Source organism: Drosophila erecta, unplaced genomic scaffold (assembly GCF_003286155.1).
Source record: "Drosophila erecta strain 14021-0224.00,06,07 unplaced genomic scaffold, DereRS2 tig00000000-arrow-pilon, whole genome shotgun sequence".
Taxonomy (NCBI): domain Eukaryota; kingdom Metazoa; phylum Arthropoda; class Insecta; order Diptera; family Drosophilidae; genus Drosophila; species Drosophila erecta.
Window position 1 is genome coordinate 8701803 of NW_020825194.1, and position 9923 is coordinate 8711725.

Consider the following 9923-nt stretch of genomic DNA (forward strand, 5'->3'; position numbering starts at 1 on the left):
TTAAGACCAAACCCTGCAGCTATCGATAATTATTCGCTGTCGGTATCGAATAAGTCATCGAGTAGTTTCTACGCACTAAAATAAAATCTTAATCGCATTGTTTTCTAAATGATATAACAATATCATATTACCTAGGTATAGGTTGTACTTTTAATTTTACGATAGCCTTTTTAAAAATTAATATATAACAAAAAGTTTGCAAAAAATACCAAAATAAGTTAAAATGCAAGCGGCCACACCGCGGAGCTGTCAATTTGACAGCTTCGTCGGCGATTGTGATTTGCAATTTTTGTAGTTTGGGAATACATTAAACATTTAATTTGGAATTCATTTAACACACAGCGCAGTTGCGATGTCCAATTCTCAGCCGAATGTCACCGCTTATCTGGCGACCCAGAAAAAGACCACCAACAAAGAACTCGCCGCCGAATGGACGCTCATCGAGGAGCTCTACAATGAAAAGTTAGATTTTTGTCTAAAATTTCAATTTCCCATTGTTAATAACCATATCTTACAGACTCTGGAATGAGCTGACCATCAAACTGGTGACCTTCGTGCGCCACGAATCCTTGCAGGACGAATCGGCGCTGCTGCAGCTCTACCAGAACTTCCTGTCCACCTTCGAGACCAAGTGAGTCGGCTTGATCAGATGACTCGGCAGTATCTCATGTATTGTATTTGCAGAATAAACCCCTATGGCCTCATCCAGATTCTCGAGGTGGTGGTGGACAACATCGGTGATAAGAAGGAGGCCATCGAATTCTTGGAGAAGATGAAGGACAAGGTGAAGATCTGCGATGAGGCCGTTTGGTATCTGCAGGTGATGCAGGGCAATCTCTACCTCAGCAACCTGAACGATCTGAATGCCACCAAGAAGATCATCGAGGAACTGCGCGATGTCCTGGAGGAAGCGGGCAATGTGACGCCCGTCCACGGCAAATACTACATGCTGGCATCCCAGTATTATCGGCGAGTAGGCAAGCATAGCGACTACTACCGATGTGGCCTACAGTTTCTGGGCTGCTCATTGGATGAGTACCCCCGCGATCAGTGGGCTCAGCAGGCTTTCTTCTTGGGTCTGGCTGCTCTCCTGGGCGATGGTGTCTACAACATAGGCGAATTGCTGGCACATCCCATCCTGGAGTCGCTAAAGGGCACGGAAAATGAGTGGCTTATGGAGCTTCTGAAAGCTTTTAACACGGGCGATATTAACAAGTAAATGATAGTTATCCAATATCGGACGTAACTAACACTACCTATTCCTCGACAGGTTTAATGAAATGAAGAAAATCTGGTCTAAGATTCCCGATTTGGCTGCACAGGAGGTCAAGTTGCGCCAGAAGATCTCCCTCCTCTGCCTCATGGAGATGACTTTCAAGCGCTCAGCCATCGAGCGGGCCATCACCTTCACGGACATCGCGCAAGAGACCAAACTGCCTGCCAAGGAAGTGGAACTGCTTATAATGAAGGCTCTGGCTTTGGACCTCGTCCGCGGCGAGATTGACCAAGTGGCTGGAGTGGTGAACATGTCTTGGGTGCAACCACGCGTCCTTAACCGTAGTCAGATTGTCGGCATGGCCAGCACCTTGGACACATGGATGGGCGCAATCACGAACATGGAGAAACTGATGGAGAATCGTGCCGCCGAAATTCTCACCAATTAGTTTTTAAGTTTCGCTTGATCTTGACGGTCCCCACATATTCCCATTTTGCGCGAATGCTTTTGTATTTAATTAAAAACCCAACCATTATATTAATTTCAGTTTTAATTTAACTCCCTGACAGTTGTGTGTAAAAAGTGTTTTGTGCTTAATCCTAGCTTATTGGCTAAATCAGATCACTTATGGAGGAGTTGCTGCTTATGATTAGGCCTAGGATTATTTACAATTTAAAGAAATACGTCAAATTTGGCAATAGACTCTGGTTACCCCAAAATGTCGAACAGTAATTTGGAATTTGCTGTAGCAATAATCGCGGCCAGCATAGCACCAGCTGTGTCCTTCGTCTTCGGCCGCCAGCACACCAACAATCAAATGTTCAGGCAACGCAGCTTGGTATCGGGCACTCGGGAGGTGAACTCGAAGGATGGCGGGCGGCGGATGTCCTCGTGCGAGTCGCGCCGTATCCTATCTGGATTGCGGCCCATCACAGACGACAGAGGTATTTGGCGGCGATACAGTTCCTCTAACACCAAGCGCTCCAGCTCGAACAGATGATCGTCCCTAACGCCGGGAATCTCATCGTGCATGAACAACGCCAGGCGCAGCAGGTACTCGGCGTTGTGTCCGCTGGGACCGCGGCAGGATACAATCTGCTGGGCTATCTCCTCCACCGGATCATCGCCCAGCCAGTGGATGTTCTCTGGCGTGGCCACATAGACCAGTACCTCGACCGCCTCGCCGCTAAAGGGCGTGTCCTGCGAGGCGACGCGCGGGAAGAACTTGGTATCAATCGTTGCATAGCCACCTGTTGGAGTCAGCCAGGGGTTAGCTCAAATGATGCGACCACTTTCGCATGGCTTTACTTACCAAGTGTGCACTCGCGCTGCTTGAGATAGTCCAGTGCCGTGCTGCCTGTTATTCTATAGGCGCAGCCCCAAGTGATGCCCTGCAATAAAAAATGGGATATATATATAATAAACAAAAACATATGGTTTATATAAATCTAAAAATATTGTACGCCCTCGCCCTGCGCGGGATTTGAACTCGTATATTTCGAATCGGGGCGCGCTATTCTTATCACACCCGCCTGCTTATAATTCCCAACTCGTTTTTCCGCAGATAGCGCGTTTAAATACCGCTGATAGCATGGCAAGTGATGCCGGTTTGAGTCTTCCATGCTTGTCTCTCGGGGCCACAAAACGAGTTCCTGGTAACTCCACTGGTATTGCCCTGGGCGAAAGTCCCCGGGCCTAGGATAGAAAGTATCAAGGTGTAAAACGTGCATCCCTCAGGTTGATGAGTTCTTGCATTCGCCTATATTCTGCGGAATTTCGCCTGGCGTATGGATGAAGAGGATCTATCCGAATCCTTTGCGTCAGGTTGTCTGCGGAAATCTGCCAGAGTATCTTAGATATGGACGAGTTGGTAGGACTCGCCGGGCGGAGTTCACGCTCTCTCGGCTGAGAAACCGCCTACACAGAATGGGGCTTACATTGGGAAACTCGGACGGCGCACTCCCTTTTTTTCATACACTATATCACATATCATGCCCCCCACTTCGGAGTCAAGGTTCTTTATACTTTACTCACCTCTTTGTCCTCAACGAGCGTTGCAACACGTCCAGGCTGTAACAAAGAATAAAGTACTCATTAGCGCTGGGTTGTATTTTATAGGCGTTCGTTTGTGGAGCCTATGTATTTATCGCCTGCACAAAGGCAGGGCCAGCTCGTTTTTGTTTACCTTCTGTATATTTGCATTATTTACGACATTTCACATATAACTGGGGTTATATATGTGTACATATATGGACCTTGACTTATTTCAAAACTGTTGACATTTGTCGCGATCGCAGAGCAAAAGCCGAGTAAGGGATTTACATTCCTGTATCACTATTTCATGTTATATTATATTTTTCCATGTATGTACTTGGAAATGCTTAGAATACAAGATGACACAGCTTGCAAATATTACATGACCTCAATTGGGCACCAAAAATGGAACAACAACTGGTAACATGTGCTAGCACTAAATTGAATATTAAAAAAATAAAAATCGAATTCGGAGGGGAAACGGGTTTCCAGATAAATTATAAAATCGCATTGATATCTATTCCAAGGGGCCTGTCCTGCCTTGATTAGCAAGCAAATCACTTATGTTAATTGAAACACAATCTGTATCTTAATTGGCACTCGCTCTAGACGCTGGCAAATGTTAATTTCACTTGTTGTTCGCCATTAGCCAAACACAACTGATAACGCCCGACGAACAGATAACGCGAGCCTGATCACTTTTGGTGCACACATGGAAAACTGGCAACTGTTCAAAACAAACAGCGGAGGTAATAAAATAATTACCAGATCACCCACCGCTGCTAGTTGTTGGGTAAGCACACACGAGAAAATTGTCAACAGACGCAGACCAGACGTGTCTAATTCCAGGATTTGGGTTATACCACCTACCTTTCCTTCACAGCCGCGATGGGTGACATTGCCCTGCCAGAATCGGCGAACATATCCCCTAATATAGCCGGTAATGCACTTGGTGTAGGTGAAGCCGGGATGCCAGCACAAGGATCCGTAGCCGAAGACCCAGCAGGCGGGATCCGATGGTCCAGCATTATTATTGTTGCTGGGGCGGTTCTCCTGCTCGTTCTGGTCATTGTTGTTGCTCTCCTCGGCCGCGCCCAACTGGCCATTGGTGAAGAGATCCTTGAAATGGGCGGGCACCTGAGCCGGCTGGCGATGACCGCTGAAGTGAGCCATGTTTGGTAACCAGAAATCTTATTCGAATGCCTTCACTTTTCTGGACTTTCGTTGCTTGCTGATTGCTGCGCCTGGTTGAGATCGAGACGGGGATTCTGGTGCTGCTATCTGGACATTCTGGTGGCTGTGGTCTCCGTCTCCTAGTCTTACATGGCTCGCCAAGCGGTGGCTCCAAATGCAATTGAGATTCTGTGGATGACCAGAGCAGTGTGGCGTTACATAAAACTCCAAATTTGATGTTTAACTATTTACGGCTAAGGGTTGCGAAACCCAATAACCGAATAATTTTTTAATATATGCTGAAACTTGATCGCCCGGCTTACTTGTAGGTGGCTTTGTACAAGCGCTGGGTGTTGTGGTGAGTAGAAATGTAGAAATTGTCTGTATTTTCTCTTGATTTATACACTAATTAGATGGCTTGTGTTTTTGCGCCGTATACGACCAAATAGTTCCGCGAGCAAACGGGAACTAAACCGCCCAGCGCGAAAACCGAAAACATATTCAACGCTCCGACGTTCGCGAAGAGGAAGATCGACACAGAGCGGCAATAAGTAGGAAAAAAAGAATAAAAAAAATGTAAAATAAATATTTATGACGCTCTGTCTGACGACGGCTCCCAAGACTTATCTATAGGCTTGAATATGGCGAACAAGTATTTAAATCGCCTCTCGCCACCACTCACTCTCTTTTTCTTTCAGTCTAGTGTTTCACTATCAATCGAGAATTATGGCTAAATCTTGGGGCGTTGTATTAAGGTAAAGGTGACTTGCTGGCCAAACACGTCCATAAATAATGCAACAATTAAATAAAGTCAAATATTTATATACCTTATAAACGGTAAGTAATGGCCGATCATATAATGACGAAGCTGGAAATGCGGTGCGTGATGAAAAAAACCCCTTGAACTGAAGGATCTGCAATAAATTCGAGCATTTAATAATTATAAATATATAAATGCCGCAAATTAAGAAATGATTTTGGAAATTGCCAATCATTGGCCATAAAGATCTTTGTCGCCTAAATATTTACTAAAAAAACAATGAGACGGCATCAAAAAAAATGACGCAAAAGGAATCACTTAAACTGACGTTTATTGCTTTGATCCTCGATATTGTTGTTGTCCCTGATTTTCCAGATTTCAAAGAAAAAATCATGTCTGCTTAGTAACAGTCCGCTGATATATCATCAATAGTAACTATTACATTGATTAGATGCAAGCCAACAGCAACTAGCGACGCGCTTTGATAAGATTATGACTTGATTTATTATTGAAGCTTGTATTATTGAAGAATAAAGATCAACTTTTTATTTATATTTGCTTGAAGCATTTCCCCGCGTCCTAAGTCCAGAACCAACGGCCCTTTATGATATTATCGCAATTTCTTTTTATCTGCTTTTATTTATATTTAAATGCAAAGCCGTTTTAATCTTTTGAAAATGGATAGAATACTTTTTGCTATACGCTTCAACACTATCTGCATTTTGAGTTCTTTGCTCTCTAAAGAGCATCTACAGTTCTTCATGCTGAATACCATTTCCGTTTAAGTTTTACTTTCGCAAGTTCAAAGAGGGGAAAGGTAGGCGGGGTAGTGTTATATTAAATATGTGTGACCGATCTTTTCGCTTTGCTAACTACGCTGCTGCCCATGACCAAATACATATGAGTATTTTGAAATGGCCGACGGTACGTATACTTGATTTTTAGCTTGCATCAGTTTATGCTTGCATCGCTAAAATGTATAAGTCTGACACAATCAATCGGCTTATATAGCTGTTTAATAAATTCATGTTTGATTAAAATATTTCTGAATCTCTAATACTCTTCATATTGTTGAATTTGTAATTTTTATGTGTGCAGAGCCCTGGCGGCCATACCATCGTATCGTGATGGCTCCCATTAACGAGGCATGCTCGATATATCAGCGTAACAATGTACATATGTATGTACTCTCGTGCGCATATTTGTTTGTATTTTTAGCTATTTTATTTCGCGTGTAGCACTTATACCCATGCATATGTATTAGGTACATATATGAATAAACTTAAATATTTCGCACACTTTGTTTTGATTGCCGCCTTTCCGAAATGCTGAGCGAATTTCTAAGTAGTTGTGAGCTTTCTGTTTTCATACGCTGTTTCTAAATACCAGTCTTTTTTGTTGAATTTTTATATTGCCGATGTATTTTTAATCTTTTTATCTTCTTCTTCGGGCTTCGGTATGTTAGCATAAATAAATTGACCCAAAAACAGGCTGGATGGTGGAAAATTACCGAAAACAAGTTCAAAAACCTTAAGCGCACATCCCTCCCCACGCACACATACATACATAGATGCTTACGACATTTCACATCCCCAAAAGCACACACACACGCACACACACGTTCACATGAGACTTTTCTTTGCCACACAACTTGGTTACGTATACGCAGCGTTGGCCACTGCTCGTTTTGCCAAATGAAAAACGCTCCGAAATCGTCTCGCTACACATTTCTGGGTCCTTGATACTGAACTTTTTTCATTGTGAAAGTTTTTTGCCAACGGTTCAAGGTTAGCCAATTTTTCTCAACAATTTGTTTATACAGCCATCTATAGTTTTTATCGGTCGTGTTTGAGGGGGGGTTGTTAGTAGTAGTTGCTCTGCAGAAGCCCCCAGAAAAAGCGGCTCCATGGGCAAGTCAACGTGTTTTTTGTGCTTCGGGTAACAGGCGCAGAACAAACCAAATTCTGTGCTCCGTTTGCTACATACATATGTATGTTTGTATGCATGTATACAGAACGAAAACGCCTTAAGCCCATTGATATCACATGTACATGACATACGAGTGTACGTTTTTTAGGGGGGCAAACGAGTGTATCAGACTGAAATTCGTCGAAATCTACAAAGCACACGAACTCACACCCACAGCCACGAATACTCCATCCAGATGGGCAAACCAGGCGTTTTTGATCAGGGCTTAGCACTTTTGCATGGGGGGATTTACGTGCAGCTGAATAAATTTCGGAATGGCTTATCTCATAGGCGATTCTCTCATTTAGCTTTCATCACTCGGCGAATAATCACAATTGAGATGGACAGGGTGTTAAATGGACTGAATTAGGCGAACTAAAGTTCTTAATAGTCGGTCCTAATTCAATAAAACAACATGTTACTCAATAACATGCCCCTTTTTGTACTTTTTTTCTTAAACTTATCTGTATATTGGATGCCATATTGCTCTCAATCCACTCATAACCACTCATAACCACTCATAAGAAAACCCTAGCCATTTAATTAAATACATTCACTACTTACTTACTACTCTTTATTTATTATCTAGTGCCCCTCTAAAATCAAATTAAACACACAAGCCTCCTGATTGCTAATTTATTTTGGAGCCAGATAGAATTCGTTGGTTTGGAATCATACCGGCACTTGAGAACAAAATAATGAACCGTGCTACTTGGCTTAGCACTTCTAATTAAACAATTAAAAATATATTTTATTTTATTGTGCACTATACGTGGCTCTGAAAATTATCAAAATTACTCAACGAGGGCCTAGACTACATTTTATTGATAAACAACCAAGCAGACTGAAAAAACTCGAGTGTGTAATTTACAATCGCGAGTTGGCGGTTGCTATCGCCGTATAATTTTGCCCAAATGATAAGAGTTCATTTCGATTTGGTCTCCGAGACGAAAGGCCTTTTGATAAGGAGCTGTACTGTATAGTACCCCCTCGATAGGGAAGATTAGACGTGTGAACGATGTACATACATACATGCCGACCGGCAGTTTAGAGAGTTTGCCAGACAGTCCGGTTGAACAATAGCGCCTAAAGGTAAACAACTATCCAGCAAACTATTTCACACACACATCTGTACATACGAGTATGTATATCAATTAACACATTTGGCCTAATTTTTTCGCTACCCAAAAAAATCGACTAGAACCGACCTCCTAATACCTTCTTCTGCGCATTGTATTATCCGCTGAATAGGAAAACACGTGTGGCTCTCTTATTCGCAGATTTTTCTTGTTTATTCGAAACTACAGACTATTTTTAAGCACACATCTTATATTCAACACTAATGATGTTTGCTGCATGCATTTAAAGATATATTTAGCAACATAAGGCAGCATTTGACAGGAAGTTTGCTCTAAGATGAAGCAGAAAATGTTTGATGGTAAATATCTCCAGATTTAATAAATATTTGCTAGACACCAGCAACTTTTGCACCTTTTTCCTTTTTTTTCTCACTTTTGGTTTTGTTTGATTTTTGTTTATTGCCATGAAGGAATTTGTAAGCTCACATAGACTTTTAAAGGCCTATGAAAACACATAGATATTTACTTAAATGGATTTACGTCGCACAAAATTTATACCAAAACTGTCGGCAAGGGCAGGCGGAAAATTTAAACAATTCCGGATTGAATAATGCAATCTAAATATGGAAGAATATTTTGAATTGCGGGTGCCAAAGGCACGTGCCAGAAATTGAGACTCCGAGTAAATTTCTGATAGGGTTTGCGAATATTCGCCAATTAAAACCACATTATGGGCATGTCATGTTGTTGTAATAAAGATGCTGAACACCTAATGAATACGGCCAATTAGCAGTTTTAATTATCAAAACAAGTAAATATACTTATATGTGAAATGCATTAAATTTGTATTATCGGAGAAAATCGGAATGTATTACTTTAATATCATATCTTATGTATACAGCAAATTCACTTGTTTCAGTGTATCCTAATGCACTTTCAGCATTTGCAGGCTCTTGAGACTTGCATCAACGGGTTGCGTGCACAGTGACTGGGCAATAAACTAAGCTATTTAATATAAATACAAGGAAAGTCAGCACAGAAGAAAATAAATTCAAATACGTTTTGAATTAAATGAGAGAGCGCAGGAGAGTGTGAGTGGGAGAGAACAGATTGAATTATAACACCAACACACTCACACACACACAGACAAGGCAGAGTGATTACAGCAACAAAGTGTTGTAAGTAAACAGCAAGGTAAATAGGAGCGATGGAGACAGCATATGCACGTGTTGACACTGAAAGCTCTCAACTTGGCACACTGACACACTTATGAGCCAATATAGCAACTATGTACATACATACATATGTACGCATGTAAGTACAACCGATCTCTCCAATTGCAACAATTTGATGCACAATTACCCACCTGTCCATTTACAGGTGCGACGGTAGCGTTTACGAGCGTTTATTAAATTTATGCTTATCAGTTTCCGTTCGGTTTTTGCACTGCACCCCGCTTTTGTTTACTCGATTTGTTTTCGGGTTTTATCAGCTTTTTTCATTCCGTTGCGCCATTCAGCGTGGCAGCGACAGCACTAGCATTTCGCACTCGTCGCGCGCCTTGTAATATAAACAAAAACAATAGCAGTCACGCCTTCCCGCTTTCACACTGTCGCGGTATCTCTTTCGCGCTGACTGATGGTGCAGTGCGACCGTCTCCACCGACGGATTCAATGTAAATGCGAGAATTGCG

At 42.2% G+C, this 9923-nt stretch overlaps 2 protein-coding genes across 5 annotated transcripts; one reads left to right on the forward strand and one right to left on the reverse strand.

Annotated features, from left to right (window-relative positions):
• Positions 1–42: 42 nt before the first annotated feature.
• On the forward strand, positions 43–1753 carry LOC6554340 (26S proteasome non-ATPase regulatory subunit 13). Of its 2 annotated transcripts, XM_026976237.1 has the most exons (5): positions 43–135; positions 343–462; positions 518–631; positions 685–1215; positions 1271–1753. In XM_026976237.1, the coding sequence occupies exons 2-5, from the start codon at positions 353–355 to the stop codon at positions 1662–1664; spliced, it is 1149 nt and encodes a 382-aa protein (XP_026832038.1). In that variant the 5' UTR covers positions 43–135; positions 343–352; the 3' UTR covers positions 1665–1753. The 2 variants fall into 2 exon arrangements, with proteins under 2 accessions (XP_026832038.1, XP_001982104.1); XM_001982068.3 differs by lacking the exon at positions 43–135 and having other exon boundaries at positions 217–462.
• LOC6554341 (glutathione-specific gamma-glutamylcyclotransferase 1) lies at positions 1749–9923 on the reverse strand. 3 transcript variants are annotated; one of them, XM_026976244.1, is made up of 6 exons: positions 9597–9923; positions 5251–5337; positions 4121–4612; positions 3251–3286; positions 2529–2607; positions 1749–2466 (listed from the first exon to the last, which is right to left on the reverse strand). In XM_026976244.1, the coding sequence occupies exons 3-6, from the start codon at positions 4421–4423 to the stop codon at positions 2030–2032; spliced, it is 855 nt and encodes a 284-aa protein (XP_026832045.1). In that variant the 5' UTR covers positions 4424–4612; positions 5251–5337; positions 9597–9923; the 3' UTR covers positions 1749–2029. The 3 variants fall into 3 exon arrangements, with proteins under 3 accessions (XP_026832045.1, XP_001982105.1, XP_026832048.1); XM_001982069.3 differs by lacking the exon at positions 5251–5337; XM_026976247.1 differs by lacking the exons at positions 5251–5337; positions 9597–9923 and adding an exon at positions 4747–4951.

Excerpts from the sequence above, each read along its gene's own strand:
- LOC6554341 (XM_001982069.3), bottom strand. The coding sequence starts at position 4,423 with ATGGCTCACTTCAGCGGTCATCGCCAGCCGGCTCAGGTGCCCGCCCAT. Across the intron at positions 2,608-3,250 it reads CGCTCGTTGAGGACAAAGAG|GGCATCACTTGGGGCTGCGC; the intron begins GTGAGTAAAGTA and ends TTTTTATTGCAG. Across the intron at positions 2,467-2,528 it reads GCAGCGCGAGTGCACACTTG|GTGGCTATGCAACGATTGAT; the intron begins GTAAGTAAAGCC and ends TGACTCCAACAG.
- LOC6554340 (XM_026976237.1), top strand. The coding sequence starts at position 353 with ATGTCCAATTCTCAGCCGAATGTCACCGCTTATCTGGCGACCCAGAAA. Across the intron at positions 463-517 it reads GAGGAGCTCTACAATGAAAA|ACTCTGGAATGAGCTGACCA; the intron begins GTTAGATTTTTG and ends CATATCTTACAG. Across the intron at positions 632-684 it reads CTGTCCACCTTCGAGACCAA|AATAAACCCCTATGGCCTCA; the intron begins GTGAGTCGGCTT and ends TTGTATTTGCAG.